Below are 24,384 nucleotides of genomic sequence, written 5' to 3' on the forward strand. Positions count from 1 at the left end.
TAGTTAACAATCTTCACTCAAAAACTGTGTGAAGGTTCTCATTTATCCAGGTCATGGTATTGCTAGTAGTGGTTAGTCACATTCAGCTGGACTTGTCCTGTAATGTTGAAGCCGTTTCGTAGCTTATTCAAGCTTCAAGCCTCTTCTTCAGTTCTGATGAGCGTTAGAAAAATCTCCCAGCACTAAGGTGACACTGTATAATTATACAGCGCTGATTTCTCACCGAAACACATAGGAATACAGCATGCAATGTCATACAATTGTTGGATATTGTATACTACAGTATTTTCCTGTTTGTTTTGGTGAGGTATAAGGCTAGTCCCCTTTAATTGTTTACCATGTAATGACATGCACATGAAGCTTCGTTTTTGACAGGGGGCTGCTCTCGTAAGTTCTTAAACCTGGTGAGAGTAAAGGTGCCCATATACCTTGCGATTTATTGTTCGATTTACGAACTAAATAGTTTTTTCGTACGATAACCGGCCAGTTGATGGGAATTTAACGATCACAATTACTGTACAATTGGCTGAATTTCTTCTAACGGGCAGACTAGAGAACAATTTTGGAATCGAAAGAAAATAGATGGATTAGTGGAGTTTTCCTCTGAAAAAAATCGCAACATGAACACTGCACATGCACAAACGGAAATCTGTTCTGTTGATCGACAAATTTCAGCCAGTTAGTATTGCTGACAAACAATTATCCAAATATACATTGATCTGTGCATGATGTTTGTGTGGAAATTGAACAAGAGTGCGATGACGGGACAAAAATAATTGTACAATAATTGTACGGTGTATGGCCAGCTTTACTCTAAGGAAAACTGAGTGAAGTTTGTGACCTAAGCACAGTAGCTGTATTTGCTGGATAGCATTAGCTACTTATTAATTGCTTTCATTTGTTGCCTGGAATTTCTCTTTAATGTGACCATATCAGTGGAAGCATAACACAAAAGATTGCGTGCTGTTTTACTTACCATTGTATTCACTAGATAAAGCAAATAACCTTTTTTCCTCCTTTTTTTTAATTTAAGAAAACATTGGTATAACTTTTTAGCTTACCTCTATTGTGTTATGTTTTCATCGCAACTCTATCATACAACAGCCCATCACAGCAGTACAGCTTAATCCTTTCTGGCTTCCCACTGTGTGGTCTTCCTCACTATGCTCTGATCCTCGGGTCATTTCCTTTGCTGTTGTGTGGTGGACGCCTTGTGACAAATTCGGCAACCTTAAAACAAACCGAGCAAATGCGTTTAAAAATAAAGTATCATAAGAGTTTTATAAGTGAATATGTATTGCTTGCTTCAATGTAAACCGAATAAAATGTTTCCTAAATTTGGACAATATTTTGTATAACATCTTATGGTGTACTCAAACTAAGGGGGGTAATTTATAAATCATCCCTCCCGACACATGCTACCAAATTCGGGCATTCTCGCCACTAGATGGAGCCAAGGAGTAATATATTCCTTATGGCGAGGGTGCCGTGCAAATAGTTCAAATGTGCCCAATGTGAGTACACCCTTAGATGGCAGTATAACATCTGTTGCATAAATATGGAAATAAATTGTTAGAAAAAAAATAAACTTGAAAATGAAGCAAATCTAGTAAATTCAATGATTCTCCACTATATTGACAACTCATGAATGTTTAGCTTGCCTGTATAAGTGCATTCTGATTTGTCCAGTCTGAGGATATTGATACAAATATGATTCTGAGTTATTGGGGATTTGGAGCAGTGTTTACCTGCTCCCTGACATGCCCTAGCCCCAATTCACAATGCTATCACCTTAACCCACCCACTTTTGGGCAAAACAGCACCATTTGTGTTGTAGTACCTAGGATAGTCTCAGAAAACTTGCAAGTCTATATTCCATATGGCGATTGAAGAAAACGCAGATGAGAAGGGCCCTGTTTGTGGAAAGGGTAAAAAAAAAAGGGTCCAGTGTTCCCATTGGAAGATTTCTTGTCTATTCCTGTTGTGGTGACAACTCACAATTTTGGATTTACCCTCATTTTTTTTCTTGGTGACATCAGCACAATTAGAGGGAGTGAATCACCCTAACGGGGACTCAGACAGCCATAAAACCTGATAGGGGTTCTAACCCCACCTTTGTTCATATTTTTTCAAAAGTTGACTTTAGTTATACTTTAATGCAGTTTAGTTATACTTTAATGCAGTTTAACAATACCTATGTCAACAGTTTGAAGCATTTGAGCTAAACTATTCAGTGCTGTTCTCTGCTACTATTAAAAAAACGATATATATATATATACAGTATATACACACACTATATTGCCAAAAGTATTGGGACACCCCTCCAAATCGTTGGATTCAGGTGTTCCATGAAATTTCCTTGCTACAAAATATTCCGCGGTCACCTGTTAGCGGTATTATAACAAAGTGGAAACAACAGCAACTGTGCTGACCCCGCTCTGCCATTTCACGCGACCTACCATGGCGTCGGATGCAGTGGTGTAAAGCACGCCACCACTGGACTTTAGAGAAGTGGAGACATGTTCTCTGGAGTGACGAATCACGCGTCTCTGTCTGGCAATCCGATGAATGTGTCTGGGTTTGGCAGGTGCCAGAAGAACGGTACTTGCCTGACTGCACTGTGCCAATTGTAAAGTTTGGTGGAGGGGGGATTATGGTGTGGGGTTGTTTTTCAGAGGTTGGGCTTGGCCCCTTAGTTCCAGTGAATGAACTCTTAAGGCATTAGCATGCCAAGACATTTTGGACAATATCATGCTCCCAACAGTTTGGGAATGGCCCCTACATGACTGCGCACCAGTGCACAAAGCAAGGTCCATAAAGACATGGATGAGCGAATTTGGGGTGGAGGAACTTGACTGGCCTGCACAGAGTCCTGACCTCAACCCGATAGAACACCTTTCTCGTCCAACATCAGTACCTGACCTCCCAAATGCGCTTCTGGAAGAATGGTCAAACATTCCCATAGACACACTCCTAAACCTTGTGGACGCCTTCCCAGAAGAGTTGATAGCGGCAAACTCAATATTGGACCCTACGGACTAAGACTGGGATGCCTTTAAAGTTCTTGCGCGTGTAAAGGCCGGCGCCCCAATACTTTTGGTAATATAGTGTATATTTAGGCACAGGCGGGTATGATTGTGGACAGTGTGTTGGCGTCTGTCTTTGTTTTCTCAGATCTTTATTTTGGGTTCTCTTCAGGATTGGCCTCCTGGAGACAGGAGGCTATGAAGAGCTTTGGGTGGGATAAAGCCTCCATTCCTAGGTCCACATATTACCTGGTAGCCAGAACTTGTTATTAGTCTAAGCTGTCCAAAAGCCTTTAAATATGTGAGCTGACTGGCACTCAAGGCTCTCTCACTCTCTCTGCTGTGGGACCTGCTCCCGGGTGAAAAGGCTAACTACAGAACACTTAAAAGGTACAAAGGTCACCTGTTTGTTTTGAATAACCCTATTGGGTCAGAAACTGACCTGAGTTTAGTTAGTGGCTTGGATGAGCATAGTGGGTTTTTTTATGCAATGTACATGCTGTTCAAAGCCCTCCTGCATATAATAGTAGGTTTGTTTTTTGTCCTTGCTAAATAAGCCTGGTTCACACGTGAGCGTTTTTACGCACGGATCTAGTCGCGCGAAAATGCGCAAAACACACATAACACACATTTACATGCAAGTCAATGGCGACTGTTTACACCTTAGCATTGCATTGCGTGTAAGAACACGCCTGTTGCTCAAAAAGATCCAGGAGCTATTTTCAGGTGGATGTCGCGTGGTTTTGGTCCTATAATCCAGTGTACCCTTCTCACGCCTGGCCGAATAATACCCTTAGAGTCGGGTGGGTACCAAAGTGACTGCAGATGCCTCTGCAATCCAAGATTAGTGTATGTATAAAGTCACTCGCACTCCAATAGAATTTCAAGTCAAAAACGGTTTTTGCAGGGAGAAAAGCACATTTTTAGATGCAAAAAGGTGTAAAACAATTGCGCCAAAAATGTGCAAAACCGCAAACGCTAAGGTGTGAACCTGCCCTGAAAGTGCTGGAAAAACCTGTTTAGACTGTTGCTGGGTGTCCCTGTCTTGTGCATAGTTTACCAATGCCAATACCATATGAATCTGTCCCTCTTACTATATACTGTATATTCAGTTTTATATACATATATTTATATTATCCTTATTCTGTGCACCAAATACATGTATACCTTTTTGTCATTTAACCAGATCTCATATTTTCCAGTTTCAGATTATGATAAAGTAAACATTCTATTCTGCCAACTTCAGTTTCTGATAAGATTAACATATAATAGTAGTGGCAGAGTCTATACTAAACATAACCTCTGATCATAGATAGGCCACCATTATGCCTACGTTTCCATATCACTGGACAAAGCTGCCTGTAACCAGTCTTACCTGTTTCACACTGAAACTCTTAGCTTGACAGAAGAAGTTTCATTTGGCTGCCATCAGCATTTCCTCCTTGAGTTAATTATTTTGTTTCATAATTGGATAACTGTAAAATATCAGAGATTTAGAATAATCATAGTGATTTCTTGCTGGCTGTAGTTTTTAATAATGAACAGATTGGCCCTTGGTTACTTACTACTCTCAATAGAGACATTTTCTGCAGGATAACAACTCAAATCACCATCAAACTTGCATTCTCTCCAGTTGTGTTGTTAAGTAAATGTTCACAAACTACAGCAATGAGAGTTACCTCAGGATGACCTCATAAACTGTCAGAGGAATATGCAGGTAAATGCCGTGTTCACATAGATGTTTTTTAGCTTATACTGCTAACACACCGTTTGAAACATTATTGCATGTAAACCTATCTATGTAGCACTGACACTTTTCCTTTGTACAAGCTGCAGAAGCCGCTAGATCTTTTGTTTCTTTTTCAAAATAACTTTATTAATAACCTTAAATCACACATCCCGCCAGGCAGCCCCTCTCCTCCAGAGTAGGAGGCATAGCCACAGTCCACCTAGAGCAGGAGTAGGCAAACTCCAGCTCTGGTGCAACCACAAATCCCATGAGGCATTGCAAAACTCTAACAGCCACAGGCATGATTCCCAGAGACAGATGCATGATGGGATTTGTATTTTCACAATAGCTAGCTAGAGGGCCGGAGTTTGCCTACCCCTGGCCTAGAGTGATACAATTCATTAGACCTTTTCATTTGGGCTTTCCAGGAAACATAAACTTTCATATGCATAGGCACACAGTAAGGCTAGATTGGCCAGAAACCAAAGAAAGCCCAAACCCCAGACAAAATAGATAGACTGGGTAAGAGAAAGAAAGACTGTCAGGTTTTTATTGCTTTCTGTGCCCACCTTGGGGAGATTTCCCCTTACTTCTTGACCTGATGAAAGGGGTCAGAGACCTAGTGGGAAAGGTTAGCACCTCTGGTTTATTCCTTTCTGTGCCTTGCCGGTGACCCCCATTCTGTTAATTTTCTTGCCCTGGTCTCACAGGGATGCAAAATAAGGGGACATCTCTCCATTGGAGGCACAAACATCAATAAAAACCTGCAAGTTCTAACACTTCACCTTTTAATCAGAAATGTAAAAAGTTTTTCCTAACTAACAAAATGTTTGTTGATTGTGAAAGCATGTGTTAGAAACCCACACAAACATAAAACAATCAAATCAGGACCCCCTAGGCTGCAATGCAGTAGTGTTAAAGCAGAAGTAAAGTGTTCACCGGGGGTTTAGCCAAAATGTGATAGTATGCACAGCATATTAGCACATTACGGCTGACTTACCTTGTAAACGATCCCTCCACCAGTGCCACCAGCACTTCAATTTTCCCATGGCCTTCTGTCGGGTTTAGTGTCTTTGATCTCGATCTCTTGGCTGGTCAGGCCGGGGTGATATAACCTGTGTACTGAGTCGCACATGCTGACCGGCAGGTAGAAGTTTTTTGGGAGAAGAGACTTACACAGTCAACTGCCTGCCAGCACATGACTTTATGACCACTTCAACTAGTTAGCCACCATTAGGCTCTACAAATGTACTTGGGCCTTAGGTGTTTATTTGTTGTAGGTCTCAGTAAAGTACTTATCCCTTGACTGAGATCTGAAAATATTGGTTGCGTTTGGATGAGAATTTTCACACTGGCTCCTCCGAGTAAAGTCCATTGAAAAATCAACTTGTGTCCCAAGGAGGGGGGTGCGTAGTTCCGAGGGTTCCACACACTGGTCTTTTTTTTTTTTTTATGGGCGAAGTTTGACCAGTATATGGCCAACTTGATATTTTAGTGTTTAATGTGATAATATTTTTGTGTATTGATATAGGATTAGAAAGAAGTAATAATGAATGATTATTATGATCAGTTAACAAAAAACTTTGCCTTGCTCTTATACTTATTTTGTTTGAAAAGGCTAGGTCCTTAAAATCATTCTTCTCTGTGCAGGTATATCTTACCAAAGTAAGACCTACGGCTCTATTCACTAAGCTGCCGAGGGCAGCCGAGTGAACAACCGACCCCAAGTGAGCCGAACACTGTTCGGCTATTCACTTCAGGCTTGTCAGAGCCGTGTCAGAATAGAAAAAAAAACAAAAACGGTTTTGCCCATTGGAATGCATTGCTAGATTGCTATTGGCTATTTCAATTTGCAATAGCCAATAGTAAACTAGCATTGTACCCGCCCTCTGCTGCAGTTCCCCATCAGGTCCATCAGCAGAGGGCGGGTACAATGCTAGTTTACTATTGGCTATTGCAAATTGAAATAGCCAATAGTAATGTCCCAATGACTAGAATCTATCTTTGTGCCCAAAACACATAAGGATAAATCATATGTGTATCTAAAGACTTTCCTTGTAGGCTTTGGATCGAGTGGTGAGGGATTAGAACTCATGTCAGGTTTTTATTGCTAGAGAACAAAATGTTACCAGCACTTAAGCTTTGTTCCTTATCATTCATGTCCAGTCTTTATTGCTGTCTGTGCCTGTGTTAGGGAGATTCACTCCCTCTTTTCACTCTGGTGACCACTGTCACTCGGTCTGAAACGGGAAAATTAAAATGTTTTAATTAAAATTAAAATTCCAGAAGAGGAATAGAGGGGAAATATTCCTTACTTTGGAAAGATTTGCTCTTACTTCCTATTGCATCTAAAGGACAGGAAGTAAAGGCAAATCTCCCCAATGGGACATGCGTATGAAAAAAAAGCAAAAAAAAAACTTTACCTGGTTTTTTGCCACTCCTTACTGCAGGGGTAGGCAACCTTGGCACTCCAGGTGTGGTGAAGCTACTAATCCCATCATGCCTTGCCTCTGGGAGTCACGCTTGTGGCTGCCAGAGTTGTGCAGTGCCTCACGGGACTTGTAGTTCCACAACAGCTGCAGCTCCGAGGTTGCCTACCCTTGCCCGTATGTATTCAATATGAGGAAAAATTGTTGGCTTTAGGCATACTTAAAATCCGCGCAACATCTCTTTATGACATCATTTTGAAAACTGACACGTATTGGCGCCTTTGAGCCCTGTCAGACAGGCAGTCTGATCAGGTCCGCATGTCAGTTTTTCAGGTGGATCTGATTGAAAGCCAAATGTTAGTCTATGGGCAACCAGTTTACATCCGATTACCCACAACTCCAGCCAGTTTTGGAAAACCAAAAAGAACAGAGTTCCTTTGTTGATTGTAATAGATCGGGGGTAATCTGATGTAAATAGACACATGTCCGTTTACATCTGATTCCCCATAGGGCTAACATGGGTCTGGTATTTTCAGTTTTTAACTCCAAAAGCTTGATGGATACGAATGTCACATCTGTTCTGAACTGCTCCAATCAACAGGGGATCTGTGCACGGATTGCCTGCTGATCAGAACTGACAGGTGCCCTGAGTGAAAGGGGCCTTAGTCATTTAAATATGGGAGATTGTTTGATCTATGGTCAATGTGCGTCTAAATGTGTATGTTGTCCTACGCTACTACTTTCTGCATATTACATACATTTATGTTTACTGTTCCTGTTTCTAAGCAGTTACCTCTGAAGCATTGTCATAGTCTCAGGTTTTCAGAAGTTGGAAGACTGTACACTGAGAAATGATACAATGAACTGCTTGTTCTCTACCCTGAAAAGATCCATGTGGACAAAGGAGTCTGGTTATTCCAGTACACCCACAGTTACCTTCTACTTCCATTCACCTTTCTAGAACAGCCAGGACAATTTTGTTTTATGTGAGCATGAAAACCTAGCAATATCACAGTGATGGCTTCAAAATAAATGCCAGGGACATTTTGCTACTGCACATTCAAGTCTCTCCTTTTCACTTGCAACATGACCTTGTACTGGTACATTCCCTATGAAATCAGACATGAATGTTTCCGTATATGCAGGGGTGAATTATTCAGTTCTCCAGTTACGTTAACACCTTCTGAGCCTTGAAGACAAGAAACCAAAAATTAGATTAACAAGCAGTCATGAAATTACAGAAATATACAGCTATTGTTGGAAAGTTTGATCCAGTTTTACATTAGTACCACTACTAATCTACAACGGAAATAAGTGTTGCCTTTCTTGAAAAATCAATTGCTTTTTATCCACTACTGACACCTGTTCTACTAGTTACTTTACTAAATATACAGTACATACACTGTATATTTATGTATTGCAGATATTTATATATCACCAAAATTGTACACATTGCTTTAAGCAGTGCACATTCACATCATACGTGTGTGTGCGTGTGTGTACTTGGAAAAACGTCAAATATTGGCAGGTGTGTTCGCAAACCTGTGCACCGAACAATGACTGTGTTAAAAAAAAAAACAGTGCCCTCATTCTTGAGCATAAAAAAGGGGTGGACATTGGAGAACCAACGGCAAACCTAAATTTTCCTGCCATTGCTCATGGCCCCCTCAACTATAATCCCTAACACTCGTTACCCTAACATTTAAACTTTATCCCTCTCTAAGTGGAACTGCAGGATACAAAAAAGTACTTTTTTCATTGTGATTAGTCCAGAGAAGTTATGCGTAATGCTTTGCCAACTACATTCGGAGGATGGCTGGGGATGCTAAAAATGTTTTATTCCTGCCTGGTACTACTGCCAGCCATGAGCTTCCACTTTTCAGGCTGACAGTTCTGGCAATTATACACTGAAGAAGAGAGTCCCTCGCTCTCCCCCTTTCTCTCTTCTCATCCATTCACAGTAAGCCTTTTATTCTTTTCACTGAATACAAGGCAGTCTGTGAATGAACGAGAGGAGATCTTGTGGTTTACCCAGCAATCCTCTCCCCGTGTCAAATTGCAGAATGCCATGTATTCTGAGAAAAGAATACAGTACTTTTTTTGTGAATGGATGAGGAGAGAGGAAGGGGGAGAGTGAGTGACTCTCTTCTTCATTGTGCTTTCTTCTGAACTATCAGTCTGAGTGCTCAAGGCACACAACTGACAGTGGTATCTGGGACAACCAAACTAAAATTTTTAGCATCCCCAGCTACCCTCCATATGTAGGTGGCAAAGCATTACACATCACAATAAAAAATGTATTTTTTTTTACTGCAGTTATACTTAATGCCTGAAATAGCTCTCAAACGTACCCTTTGTCTCTGAATTTAGACCTTTTGTCCTTTAACTCTTAACTACCTTTAACCCAGATAGGCCCAGGAACCAATCACTAGAACTGTTAGACCTGTACTTGCTTCAAGGTAAGGGCCCCTAGAGCATATTTGCGCATTATGGCAAAAATACCTTTTAGTGAGACCTTCTCCAGTGATAAGATATCCACAGTTCCCCTGTGTCTCTCTGTCACTGCCTCTATCTTCTACTGGCCTTCTTTCAGGTCTGGAGTCTTCTGTCTTCCCCAGTGGCTACCTCTGATGACATAATTCCTACATGAGAGTTACTTTGTCTGGGCACCCAATTCTTACTTGTACACTCATCTGTGGATGCGTTGCATTCAAAGTATAAAGCTTGTTAGCAGACAGGGAAAGAGGTGTTATAGCAAAAGAGACATACAGAGTGTCTTCTGCCATAAAAACTTGTCTGCTAGCAAAACAGAAAAGTGTGGATAAATGAAAAATATGCATGTGCCTTATTGCACATGTCTGTGCACAGGTTACAGTCCAGCAAAGATGCTACAAAGAAGTTTACTAGACTTTTCTGAAAAGAACTGTTTGTCAATATGCAGAAATATATGCTGTGTATACAGGGTAAAGTGTTACACCTGGTTTTATAAATATAGAAATCTTTGATAAATACAATCTCATTAAAAAAAGTTACACTTGGGTCCATTCACCATTCACATTCACTAGGTATGCACCTAGTAAAGTGAATATAAGTAAATAAGGTGAACCCACATGTGTTCACTTTAAATACCTGATCATGTCGGAGATAAATTAAAAAGACAATATTTTTGCTAGTGCATGATTGGGTATTAAAAGTGATAATGTATTCACCGTATGTACTAACATTCATTTACAAGGTTGAAGACATGTAGTACTAATCACAGAAAACAGTTTGAAATATCACTATGGTCCAATTATTTATAATCTTTCCTATGGGTACCAACAAATCTGTGCTGGCCATTTTAGAATGCCTTTGTACAAAAATCAATAATATATCTCTTTTCACACTTTCTTTGTTTTAAATGGTATCTATGGTCCAAACCTAAAAATGAATATGTATTTCTATATTGAATTTCTATAAGTTCTATCCCACTCCTAATAACCCTATCAATCTAGAAGTATGTACATTTACTTATTGAAGATGCCCATAGGATGTGCTTCCTCAATCCACTGACACAATTTTACTCAGCCCCATGAATATGGACTTCCTTGTGTCACCGCTCTCATAGAGCCTGTCTTCTGAACTACAACTCAACATCTATATGATGGGATATGTAGTCTTGAGGAAATGGGATTGCATCACATCAAGCAGCAAGAAAAGGGATTTTTTCAAGTAAGCTTTGATTGCATTATGAAAAACAACTCTAGAATGTATTCCTATTACAATGCTGATGTTATAACAGGATAGTATATGGTGGGACTTTACATCTCCTTCATGCTGCCCATAAACTGGTTGAACTGTGGCTGGTTCTTGATGAACCAGCCAAAGTGTGCTCAGTGGTGGCTCTGCCTGCTGGCCCCCATGGAATCACAGGAGCTAGCTGGAAAATTTTTGACTGAACAGTGCCAGCATGCAATAGGATGGAGGTACTGTTCAGGTATTTTGACAACCAGTGAAATGCACTGTGAATTTTGTACTGTGAAAAAACAATAGTCCAGCTCTTACGCTGTTACATACCAAAGATATGCAGGTAGACATAATTCTATTTAAATATAAAATACATTTTAAAATAAAAACATCTTTGTTCAGGATAAGGTTAGTTATTTTGGAAAAAGTGATTTTCAGTTGAGTTTTTAAAATTACAGTTTTAAAACATAGAAGTGCAGTGACGTGTTTTTCTGCGAACAAGAACAAGGTAGGTCACCTCCAGAGCAGATAGAAAACAATTTTCTTTGTGTCCTGTTCACATTACAATGCTGACTTGAGGTGACCAACAGTGACTTCAGATAAGCTCTGGTACATTGCGGAAACATGCAGCATGTGGACATTTTTCCCTAACATAACGGAGCTTACGTGAACTCACTGTTGGTAACCATAACAGAACTCAGCTGAGGCACAGTATATATTTATACTTATATATAATATACTTACACTTAAGTGTAATTTTGTGACACTTCAATTAAGTTAGAAAAACAAAGGAACTGTAAATAGTGTGATGCAATGAAACTGCACAAAGCACACTGCCCTCCATAAAGCGGACTCTAGTCCGCACAGGATAATGCTGTGGGGTAGTGTAAACAGGCCCTGAGACTTGTGTAATGCTTTGTGAATTGAGCCTTATGACTAAGAAAAGGAAAGGAGGGCAGAAGTGCTTTCAGCATGGACTGTTCACTTTCATAAGCATACCTTTCGCTTGACCTAAATTGTGTTGTTACTGTCCACACATGTATGCTTGTTTGTTCACTCTCAATAGTGAAGAATTTAGAGTTTTAGTAAATCAATCAAATGTATTATAGTTGCTATTTATCTGTGTGACTGGAAGCTTAAAGCCCATTTCCACCTTTGCAGAGGTATTTCTAAAAAACATATGCCAGCAATGTACACCAAGTTTACATGAAGCAGACATATGCAGTTGCTGTATATGAACACATACCGTATATACTCGAGTATAAGCCGTCCCGAATATAAGCCGAGGTACCTAATTTTACAAGCTGGCGCTGAATCGAGTATAAGCCGAGGGGGTCACTTTTCACCCAAAAAAATGGGCTGAAAATCTCGGCTTATACTCGAGTATATACGGTAAACTTTTTTTTTTTGTTATCTCTCCTCTTCATATCCCCATGGAAATGGCCACCTCTGTGCTCTGCAAGCAATGTGTGTTTATATTACAACTGAACTCTCTCTCTGAGCTCTTCACCCCCCATTCATCAGTATTCATAGTGCCCAACCATGGACAATGTATTGTGCGTAAAGGCAGAGCTGGTGTTTAGTGATCGTGTTACAAAGAATGACAAGGAGGGGGCAGCTATTTATAGCCTGCTTTACAATCTGTCCCTGGTGTCAGACTGAGTTTCTAGGATTCAGACCTAATAAAAAGTTCATACAAGAATGAGGGAAGCATGCAATGTGAGTCATGAAAATGTACACACATATACATCATCACCGCACCTCTACTTTACCTCTATAAATGCTAATCACACAAGGTGAAAATGGACTTTACATTAAACACTGAGTAACTTCACATCACTTTAGCTGCTAAATCCAGGTAAATAAGTGCAGGGGTACGCAGTGGTATCACAAGGGGGGTGTGGCCCGCACAGGGTGTCTTCATAAGAGAGGGTGACACCAAAATGACTGGTAGTCATTTTGGTGTCACCTCCTGTGAAAAGTCGGGCACTCGGTCATGGACCAAGAGTGCAACAGATGCACGAGACAGAAGGGGACCCGGCGTGGCATCCCCGAGATGGCAGTTAAGTGCGCGTGATGCCATTATGCATGTGAGTGATGACATTATGCGTGCATGTTGACGTCCCAGCAGGTGATACCCAGCGGCCGCCCCGGGTGATACAGAGCCTGGGGATGCCTCTGGGGGCACAATTTATAGTCATCATTACAGCCATGTAACATGCAGCATGATGATGCAGCGATGGGCGAATAGGTGACTACATTAGGCCCCTTTCACATGGGCGCCGCTCGTTGCATTCAACAGGGGATTCATGCACATATCCCCTGCTGATTGTAGCAGCATGGAACGGATGTCACTCTTGTGAAACAAGAGCATCTGCTACATTTTTATGTCCATCTTGTGATGGAGGAAAAACCGCCAAAATGGAACAATGTTCCATTTTTTTTTTTAGCGAAACTAGATGGATTTGGGGGTAATTGGATGTAAACGGACACAGGTCTGTTTATAGCCAACTCGCCGTAGAACTAACATTGTACTTTTGTCAGGTTGAAAAACTGACACCCAGACCTGATCAGAACACCATGTAAAAGGGGCCTTATGTGGTAGCAGCCAGTTAACAGAGTTTTTAAAAACAATGGCAGGTGTACTTTAGCTTTTATTCACACCTGAGCGGTTTGTAGCTTGAAGCTCAAAGCTCCAAAATGCTTAGCAACCAAAATCCCATGCTTTTAAATTGTGCCTGTTCACATATAAACGCTCAGGTGTCTGTAGTTAAACGCCTGGAGCACAAAACAGTACATGAGCTACTTTTGAAGCAAAATGGAGCATTTTTGGCCCCATAGAATTTGACAGGTGCACAACCATCTCCCTCCTAGTGCTTAGCTTTCCATTTTCTAAAACAAAAATGCTCAACCCTGAATAATCCTTAAAAAACACTCAAAAGCGGAGATATTAAAACGCATCAACATCACCTGTAAATGCTGATGTTCTGTTGTGAATTCAGCCTTATAGGTGTAACAAACTGACACTTGCGGTCGTGTAGATTTACAAGATGGAATTTGGAGCCACATTATAATGACTTTAAGGAATTGCACCTAAAAAGTTTTAGCATAAATACTTTAAAATAAAGGTCATAAGGTTTATACTTAATGGCAGAAGCAAGGTTAATTATCCACTAAATGTGCCAAACACTATCATTAACTATTAATAAATCACTGCACTCTAGTATCTAAATTTAGTTACTTATAAAGTTGGCAGTGGCAAGTCTTCAAGTACTGATCACCCAAACTAAAGTCACAAGGTCATTGTAATAATCTATGTAATCATTATTATCCATTTTTATTAAAGAAGTGACTGTATTGAAGCACCGAAAAACAGACACATGTAATACAAGATGTTTCCATGCCAGCTTTTTATTTTTACAACCCAGAATCACCTTGCTGACCTCTGTGTGAATGTAAAAAAGGAAAAGCTCTTTAACTGTCACATATACAGTATAAGGTGGCAGAAGCTATAGAATAGTGTGTGGGAAATCTCTGGCAGGAAAAATACTCAGGTGGCCCTAAACTACATTAGTATTCTTGAAATAATAGATTTATTTAAATGTCAGATTTCACGATCAATGCATCCAGGGATAACGATTGATTCCTAACCGCATATACAGGTGAAACTCGAATAATTAGAATATTGTGCAAAGTTCATTTATTTCACTAATGCAACTTAAAAGGTGAAACTAATATATGAGATAGACTCATTACATGCAAAGCAAGATAATTCAAACCGTGATTTGTCATAATTGTGATGATTATGGCTTACAGCTCATGAAAACCCCAAGAACCCCAAATCCACAACCTCAAAAAAGTAGATTATTACATGCAATCAATAAAACAAGGATTGTACATAGAACAATATCGGACCTCTGAAAAGTACAAGCATGCATATGTACTCAGTACTTGGTTTGGGCCCCTTTTGCAGCACTTACTGCCATTACTTTTGCACGATATTCTAATTATTCGAGTTTCACCTGTAAGTATCACATACGATCACATGCGGTGTGCCAGCATTCTGCCACTGTTACCTGATCATTAACTTGAATGGGTGACAGCTACTGTTTGTAAACAGACGATTTGGAATTCCTGCTGCAGGAAAACACAAGTTCCTGATGCAGGAATCCCTAATCGCACATATTTGGTAGGAGTGAATGAGGGTTAAGAGTCTTGGAGATTATTCCTGCCTCATTCTGTAAAGCTTTATCTCTGCATTTATTGACATGAATACAGCCTGCATAGAAAAATGAGTTCTACAGAATCATTTTTTTTTATTGCTATGAATTTAGTGGTGCCCTTTTGGGAGTTTGAAACACAGCAACAGTGTTCACGTTGATGATTAATTTGAGCCATGCATATTATTCCACAAGTTGTGAAAATGAAAGAAGTAGTCTTCCTAGAGCATTCACTTTTTTTAAAGTTAAATGGACTCTTTGTGCACCTCCTTCTATTACTCTTGTTTAGATCAATTGTCTTGCTTAGATCTCTTAATTTTATATTGTTTTTTATATTACTGTTTCCTTAATTTTTTGATTGCATGTTGTTAGAGGGCTTAACAATTGTTTGTTTAAAGGAGAACTATGGGGTCAGTGTTTTTCCCCATAGTTGTCCTTAGGGTAATGGGAGGACACAAAACTAGCGTCCTCCCGTTACCCTAAGCTCAGTATACCGCGAGCTACAGCTCGCGGTATACTGAGACGCCAATCAACTGAGTTATGAGTTGATCACTGCTAAAAAAAAGGGGGAGAAGAGAGCGGTCACAGGACCAAGGATTAGGTGAGTATATCTTCTATATTCCAGCCCCTAGACAAAAATTAGCAGTTAACCCTTGCAGTTCGTGGGTAGCCCCACTGTAAGGGTTAATTTTTTAAATAATTGGAGTGCCTCTTTAAATTAAAAAAAACTTCCGGAAAGTGTACGTCAGCATGACCCAGTTTTGCTTTCATGAGGATGTTTTAAAGGGTATGTGTAACTAATTTTTAGAGTAGGGAAAAGTTAAAACTCTTTTCAGTTATTTGCATTCTGTGTGTTGTTGTGGGGGTTTTACCTTTTTTGCAAAGATGCAGCAAGAGGTAAGAGGGGATCTATCCAAAGTGATGTGTAATCCCTTTTAGACAGTGTCACTGGAACATGTGTCCTTATTGGAAAATGTTTCCTCTATTCATTAATATTTTGGATGTCCTATTACTTTGTATCCCAGTGGTAATGGTGACCCTAACCCTAACCCTAAGGACAAATAGAGACGAGAAATCTCCTTAGCGAGGACACAAACAGCAGTAAAAATCAGACATGGATCCTTACCCTTCCTGCTCTATTGAAAACTAAAGTCAAAGTTTTGGCCATGCATATACTCATATACATATAACAGACATCAGGTATCCCCTCTGATAAGTAAATGTGTGTGTCACAAATTCTCATACGTGTTTCTTTCTGTTTTTAGGTGCTGTATAATTTATTCAAATCATTTTGTGAGATGAGGACAATTGAGACGGTGGATGTCTTTTCTGGAATGGCGAGTTTCTTTGTGGTGGGAATAGGTGGAGTTTTAATTGGAGTTATTTTTGGATTTGTAGCTGCCTTCACCACCCGCTTCACACGCAATATCCGTGTGATTGAGCCTCTTTTTGTTTTTCTGTACAGCTACTTGTCATACTTAACTGCCGAAATGTTCCACCTTTCAGGTATTATGGCGTAAGTAACTCAATTTGTATTAAATATATAAATAGTTTTACTGTATTTGCTGAAATGTTAGGACACTGGTCGTCGTTTCTTTTCTACAAGAGTTAATATACAGTATGTCCTTATTATTAAACAGGATATATATATAGCGGCAACAGTTTGCGCATCGCTTTACAATATAAGGAAGACATTACAATACAATTCAAGACAAGATGGTAAGGAGGGCCCTGCCCCTCGGGGCTTACAATCTAAATGGGAGGGGCAAGTGATACTTGGGGAGGTAGCTGTGTGGGGATGAATTGTTTGAGAACGTGATGGTTCAGTGGATAGTTTGAGGTGGGATAGACTACCCTGAAGAGATGTGTCTTAAGGGATCGCCTAAAGGCAGTCAGAGTGGTAGATAGATGGACAGGTTGGGGTAAAGGATGGGAGAGACTCTAGAGAAGTCCTGGAGACGAGCATGGGAGGAGTTGACAAGGTAGCTGGAAAGCAGGAGGTCTTTTGAAGAGCGGAGGGGACGGTTAGGGTGATTGAGACAAGGTTTGAGATATAGCCGGGGCAAAGTTGTGGATAGCCGGGGCAGCAGTACAAAGCGTAAGTGGTTGTTAATATTTTAAATTTTATCCTTTGAGCTATTGGAAGCCCGTGGAGGGATTGGCAGAGGGGGTTGTAGACACTGAGCAGTTGGTTAGGTGGGCAGGTCTAGCAGCAGCATTCATGATAGATTGAAGGGGGATAGCCAGTGTAGAGCTAGGTCAATGAGGAGGGAGTTGCAATAATCAAGACGATAGATAACAAGTGAGTGGATGAGTAGTTTTGCAGTTTAATTGGTGAGGAAGGGGTGTATTTTGGAGATGTTACGAAGGTAAGGACAGCAGGATTTGGATAGTGATTGGATGAGGGGAAGAAAAGTGAGGTCCGAGTCAAGGATGATACCTAGCATCCTAGCATGGGGGGAGGGCTGGATAGTTGTGTTATCAATCTCAAGGGAAAAGTTGGGGGAAGGTGCACGGGCAGGAGGAAATATCATGAGCTCAGTTTTTTAAAGGTTGAGTTCTAAGAAGTGTTGTGACATCCAGAATGATATGTCAGTTAGTAGATTAGTGACACGCAAGGACACTGAGGGGGGTGAGTTCTGGAGTAGAAGGATACATTTGAGTGTCATTGGCATAGAGATGGTATTGGAAGCCATGTGAGGTTATTAATTGACCAAGGGAGGAGGTGTAGACAGAGAAGAGAAGGGGTCCAAGGGCAGAGCCTTGGGGGACCCCTACAGAAAGAGGAAGACGAGGGGAGGATTTCGATTTGTAGGTGACACTAAAGGAGCGCTTAGATAGGTAAGAGGAGAACCATGAGAGAGCAGAGTCATGTAGGCCAAGTGAGTGGAGTTTTTTCGAGGAGCAGGTGGTCAACAGTGTCAAAAGCAGCAGAAAGGCCTAATAGCAAGAGTAAGGAATAGTGGCTATTGTTTTTAGCTGTTAGTAAGTCATTAGTGAGTTTTAGGAGGGTGGTTTCAGTGGTGTGTAGGGGGCAAAAGCCGGACTGTAAGGGGTTGAGAAGGTTGTTATCAGTGAGGTGGCAGCTCAGGCGGCTGTAGATAAGGTGTTCTAGGAGTTTGGTGGTGAATGGGAGTAAGAAGATCGCTCTGAGATTGTTGAGGTTGGTAGGGTCCAGTGAGAGTTTTTTGGGTATTGGGGTGACTAGTGCATGCTTTTAGAGAGGAGGGAAAGATGCTATTAGAGAGTGAAAGATTGAAAATGTGGGTAAAAGAGTATAGGATAGAGTAAGACGATGACCGAAGTTGTAAGACGGTGACCGAGGAAACCGGGTCCAGGGGGCAAGTGGTGAGGTGGGTGTCAGAGAAAAGCTTTGTAACCTCCTCTGTGGTGACAGGGTCAAAAGAGGAAAGTAACGTGTGATGGTGGGTCTGATACATTAATGGGGGAAGGTGACTGGACAGTGGGAATTTCATCTCGGATTGCATCTATTTTGTTTTTTAAATGAATGGCAATGTCCTGGGCAGTGAGTGAGTTCGTGGATGGTGGCGTTGGAGGACATTCCAGAGGGCACATCAGAAGGAAGGACTGGTTCTAGGAAGCAGGGGAATAGAAGTCAGGGTGCGAGGATTGAAGCTGCTGCCAAAGGAAAGGCAGTACTATTTTCGAGGGTGAATATTCGAAAACATTATGATTGTATTATAAAACTTTAATTATGCATAACATCTTACAGTATATTGCAATAGAAAAGGCCCATCCTAACCAGTTGCCGTCACAGCTGCATCGGCGGGTTGCCGTCTCCAGACGGCATTTTTTTTTCTGCTCACACGCTAGGGGGCGCGCACGAGCAATTAAGGCTTGACATGTTTGGTGTCGTTTTACCCGACGTGACCCTGTCTTTTATATTTTACCAATAAATTTGGTAATAATAAATGTTTTAGCATTTAATATAGGGGAAGTATTTTTTTTTTTTTATTTCGGTAATTTTTCTTTTATATAGTAAAAAATTAAAACCGCAGTGGTGATTAAATACCACCAAAAGAAAGCTCTATCTGCCCCTAAAAAATGGTATAAAATTCATATCAGTACAGCATTGCATGACGGAATAAATGTCAGTCAAAGTACCGCAGCGCTGAATACTGAAAAATGGCCTGGATGGGAAGGGGGTTTAACACTGCGGACTTCAACTGGTTACTGAGGATGCTTGGTTTATCAACATATTAGTTTTTACATTCTATCTGTAGTTACTGTAACAGTAATTTCTCCTGTATATTAGGATAAGATTTGACCTATATATTGGGAATATTCCTGTCTATAAATGCAGTTACAGTGTCAGAGGCAGGCAGGCCACCATTTGCTGCAGATCTGAAACCTGGGTACAACACTTATGTTGAGGGAGACCTGGATGTAGTAACCCATTTAAACATTTACTTCTGTTCAGTCTTCAGAGGCCTTTGAGGTACCGTTGTTTGACCATCTAACTGATCTTTTGAATTAATCTCTTCTAACAGAAGTTCCCCATAAATGGCAGTAAGCTAATATTGTAACTATTCAAAAAAAGGGTAGTAAGGAAAAATCTGGCAACTATAGGAAGGTGAGTTTATCATCTGTAGTAGCAAAATTAATCCAATCACTCCTGAAAAAAGGAATACATGTTTATTTAAAAACACAAAACTTGCTGGATCCAAGGAAACATGGCATTACTAAGGGCAGATCATGTCAGACTAATCTGATTTAATGTTTTGACTATATCACAGATATTTTGGACCAGGGTGGTGCTGTGGACATAGCCTATCTTGAGTTCAGCAAAGCATTTGATAGTGTTCCACATAATGATCTCATAAAAATGTTGTACAAGTTAGGAATTAACCCTTCGTTTGTTCATTGGATACTTAGTTGGCTAAAGTATAGCTATCAGAGTATGGTTGTAAATGGTGTTCATTCAGAACAGAGACCAGTCACTAGTGGAATACCACAAGGCTCTGTATTAGGTCTTGTTATATATAGTGTGTTTGTATTAAAGAGAAGGGCTTGTTTGCACTGGGAAGCTGTCATTAATTCTTAGGGCTTATTGGTTGCTAGGACACCAGCAGCCACCAGCATCCTAGCATCCAAGGAGGCCACGCCAGCTTTATTTAGCTGCTAGATAGGAGATTCCCCAGCTGACGGGTGAATGAGGGCAGTATTTTTAATATGAAGCTAAAATCAAGAACATGGGAAAATTACCTCATATTAGCAGGAGGAAAGTTCAAAATTAACCATAGAAAGCATTGTTTTACCAAAAGAGTAGTTATTGCTAGCCTTCCAGCAGAGGTGTCTATAACACCTAAAAACCAGTTCATCACACTTAATGGCTGATTGTTTATTCATCGTAAATATAAACCTAACAATAAATCTAGTTTTGCTGAAATTGTCTCTTAAAATGTAATAGAAGAGCTAAAATACTTACCTGGAGAAATTGCTGCTTTAGAATCCCTGTAATGCTGGTGACAGAACTGATAATATTTGGTTAGGTGATCTCTGTTTAAGGGAAGGTTCACAATTTAGATTGGCTGAACTTTCCCTGCAGCAGATAATATATTTACTTTCTTATATAAAGTGTTCACAATTTTGGATGAGACTCACTCATGTATTTGTGAGAGCTAAGATAGGCTGGAACAGTCTCTGTACAGCTACACTTTTTATATACTGGCAACAGCAAATCTGCAAATGTGAGTTCTTCAGGGATGCAAATGAAAAGTGCGTATAGATTTGCAAATAAGAATAGCAGAAGATCCCAGTGGTTTGCACAATTTCATGTAATATGTTCATACATTGTAACAGGCCCTACATAAGTAGCAAGTAATAAAATGGCACATGTAGCAGGTCAGCCTTTCCCACAATCTTATCTAGAAAGCATGAAGATTTTATTACATTTTTCCAAGTGCCTTAATCAGTTTTTATTGCAGGACTAGCTGTAAAGGGCAATCGTTTATCTGTCAGATAGAAAGTGTCAGACATTAGATGTGGGAGGTAGAATTGCTGTACTAGACACTTAAAGCGTAAGTAAACCACCAGATTCATTTCAAGATTTTGGAGTTTTTTGCCATAATGTGCAAGTATGCGCAGCATATGTACACATTATGCCAGACTTACCTAAGAAAGGAATCCTCTCCAACGATGTGAAGTCAGGCGCTCCCATCTTCTCCCGGTATTCTTCCGGATTCTGAGTTTTCAGTATCTAGATTGGCAGCGCATGGATGATATAACTGTCCTGCATGCCCATGGGAGTTACTTTGCCTCGGCACACAATTGTGCCAAGACTGTACACTGAGAATGCACATCCATGGCACCTGCAGCTATCCATTGACTTAGATTATTAGGGCAGACCTGAAGCCTACAGCATTTTCCCTTCTAGCTGTCCTGAAATGTTTTAATAAAGGGACCTTTATCCTGTGCTCACCAACAGAGAGAGAGCCCAGCCAAAGGCTTGCAAGTAAGACTTTAAAGTAGAACTAAAAGCTCCTTTTTTAGATTTGGAAAAAGTGGAAAGTGTTTAGAACCCCTGTGTTTTTCTGTTTGTTTGTTTTTTGTTTTTTGCTGCTGATTTAAACTCTATAATTGTCCTGATTATTATTGTCACCAGGAATAAAAGTGAAAGTAAATCCACAACTTTGAATTGCCACCAGAACAGGAATGGGGCGGAAATCTTCCAAAGAGGACAGTTGTTCGTGTGATAGCCGTCAAAGAGTAGATCTCCCTCACATTGGAAAAATATCTGCCCCCTTCCTGTTGAGCCTACAGAACAGGAAGTAAAGGAAAATCTCCCTAGTCAAGGCAAAGAAAAGCTGACAGTGGTTTAAACCCTTTCCAAATCTATCCAAAATGAAAACAAAAAGGTTTTTGCTTTAGATATACTTTATGGCTTATATTTGGGTAGCCTGATGCTTCGGGGGAACCGAAAGACAACAATGCTTCAACAAAAGTCTTGTCTGTAACAGGATTAGAGTTGCATTAAGTTTGCAAAACAAAAATGCATTCAGTCTGACTAAGACAATGGTAAAACTAAACTGAGTTTGATTCAGGATATGAAAGTTTTAACAGAACAGTGACATTTCCAGGAAGAACCCTCATACTGTGCAGCTTTCATGTCAGACAATGTGTGTGAGTATTGCTTTGGGGATACAGTATGTAGGTCTGGAAGTATATTTGTAGATATCCCCTGCTTTTTAGCAAAGTTATGCTGGAATAGAGTAGGAGAGAAATGTGAAAAAGTATCTAAGAATAAGCATGCTTTAAAGTGAACTTGTACTTTACCCATGCGGTAAAGCAAATGGTTCACTTCAGTGCCTCCCTCCTCAGCAGCACATAGCTTATTTTCACTCCCCCTCCGGTCTCCAGGAGTAAAGAAAAACCTTATACATAAGGGTATGGAAGAGCACATGACATACTACCCTTCCTCTCATGTGACAACCCAGATACTTGGTGATCGGCCACACACTGTCACATAAGGAAGAGAAATAATCCCTCTGCAAACTCAGAATAAAATGACTAGGAGCTTACACAAGGTTTACTTTACTTGGTAACAGAGCAGCAAAAAGAGTAAGGACAGGTTAGTTTGTTGTTTGTTCCGGGAGAGGGAAACATTAACATTAATCTATTGTTTTGCCAATTCAAGGTTTGCTTTAAGGATGTGAACATCATTATTACGCTCTCTTCCTGCCTTTTGGGCATCTATCATGCAGTAGAAATCAGAAAAATTACAATAGGAAATTAGAGAAGTAGGGCTAATGCCCAGGAGTGCTGCTCTTTCTATGAACAAGGAACCACATCTTTGTGTGTTGTCTCTGTATTCCATTAGACCACATAAAAGTAGAACAGTCAACCTAATAAAATAGGACAGTTCAAGTAAAAAAAAAAACAACGCACATAATGTACATAGATCAGATGTCATGTACAGAAGTCAGATAGCCAGAAATGAAAGGCTAACTTATGTGGGAAAATTACTTTGAATCGTGTAATATTGCAGTATTTGGATATCACAGTATCTAAAACTAAGGCCTGGCTCACATATGCCTAGGAGATAAAGCTGTTAGAATTAAATTGGATCTAGAGTACAGCCAAGAGGCAGAGTAGTACCATTCCAATAACAATAGCTCAAAAGTATTGACCTGCATATACCTGCTTAATATTTCAGCTTCTTAGTACAATGAGCTGAAAATGTCGCCCCAGTCGCACAATATTCCAGACCTTACCTTATCTGGAAAGTATTGTTAGTAGGGGAACATGACTCCAAGGTATACAGTATATACTGTGTGTGTGTATATATATATATATATCACAGTGCTGTGCAGAAGTTTTAGGCAGGTGTGAAAAAAATGCTATAAAGTAAGAATGCTTCGAAACAATATATATTTTTATTGTTTATTTTTATCAATGTAAAAAATGCAAAGTGAGTGAACAGAGGAAAAATCTAAACCAAAATCAATATTTGGTGAGACTAGCCTTCGGCTTCAAACCAGCATCAATTGCACACTTGCACAAAGTCAGGGATTTTGTAGGATTAGAGTCAGGTGTATGATTAACCAATTATACCAAACAGGTGCTAATATTCATCAATTTCATATGTAGGTTGAAACAACCATTAGTCATTAAAGGACAACTATGGGGTTAGGGCTTTTCCCCATAGTTCTCCTAAGGGTAATGGGAGGACACAAACTAGCGTCCTCCCGTCACCCTAAGCTCAGTATACCGCGAGCTAGAGCTCGCAGTATACTAAGACGCCGCAGCCGGAACGGATCCCTGACAATTTTGTCTGGATCCACCCAGCTTGCTGAGTGACAGCTGGCTCTGCCTATCCAGAGGCAGAGCCAGCTGTACCCGCCCCCTCCCCCGTCCGTTCCGCCATTCAGCGCTGGAGGATCGGACGGGGAGGGGGCAATCAATTCCCTCCCCTGTCTCTCTGCCGGCTAAGCTGTGAAATATCCATAAAATTACAGTACAGGTCCAGCTAAATGTGACCAACTGCTCCAAGCTAAGATAGTATATAGTGAGTTTTTTTCTTCATATAGCACTGTATCTATGCCGTATAGTGCTTTGGCTAATTTGATACCTTTGACAAGAGCAGTCATATACATTATACTTAGTATATTGCCCTTCATGAATACATCATACAGTAGTCTGAAAGGCAGGAAAAACATGACCAATGTCCTTTTTAAGTGATCTTACCAGCATTTTATGTGCTTTCTTTCCCAGTAAAAGCATGGTAATGTTTA

General features: G+C 40.3%; 1 protein-coding gene across 1 annotated transcript in view; it reads left to right on the forward strand.

Annotated features, from left to right (window-relative positions):
- The window catches only part of LOC108785114 (sodium/hydrogen exchanger 2-like), a 73,545-nt gene that overhangs the window by 29,258 nt on the left and 19,903 nt on the right, over nt 1–24,384 (forward strand). Inside the window, exon 3 of the mRNA XM_018554122.1 lies at nt 16,396–16,646. Coding sequence (XP_018409624.1) covers nt 16,396–16,646 — 251 coding nt within the window. The remainder of the gene's footprint in view (nt 1–16,395; nt 16,647–24,384) is intronic.

The sequence above is a fragment of the Nanorana parkeri genome, unplaced genomic scaffold (assembly GCF_000935625.1).
Source record: "Nanorana parkeri isolate BGI_ZX_2015 unplaced genomic scaffold, ASM93562v1 scaffold143, whole genome shotgun sequence".
NCBI classification, from domain to species: domain Eukaryota; kingdom Metazoa; phylum Chordata; class Amphibia; order Anura; family Dicroglossidae; genus Nanorana; species Nanorana parkeri.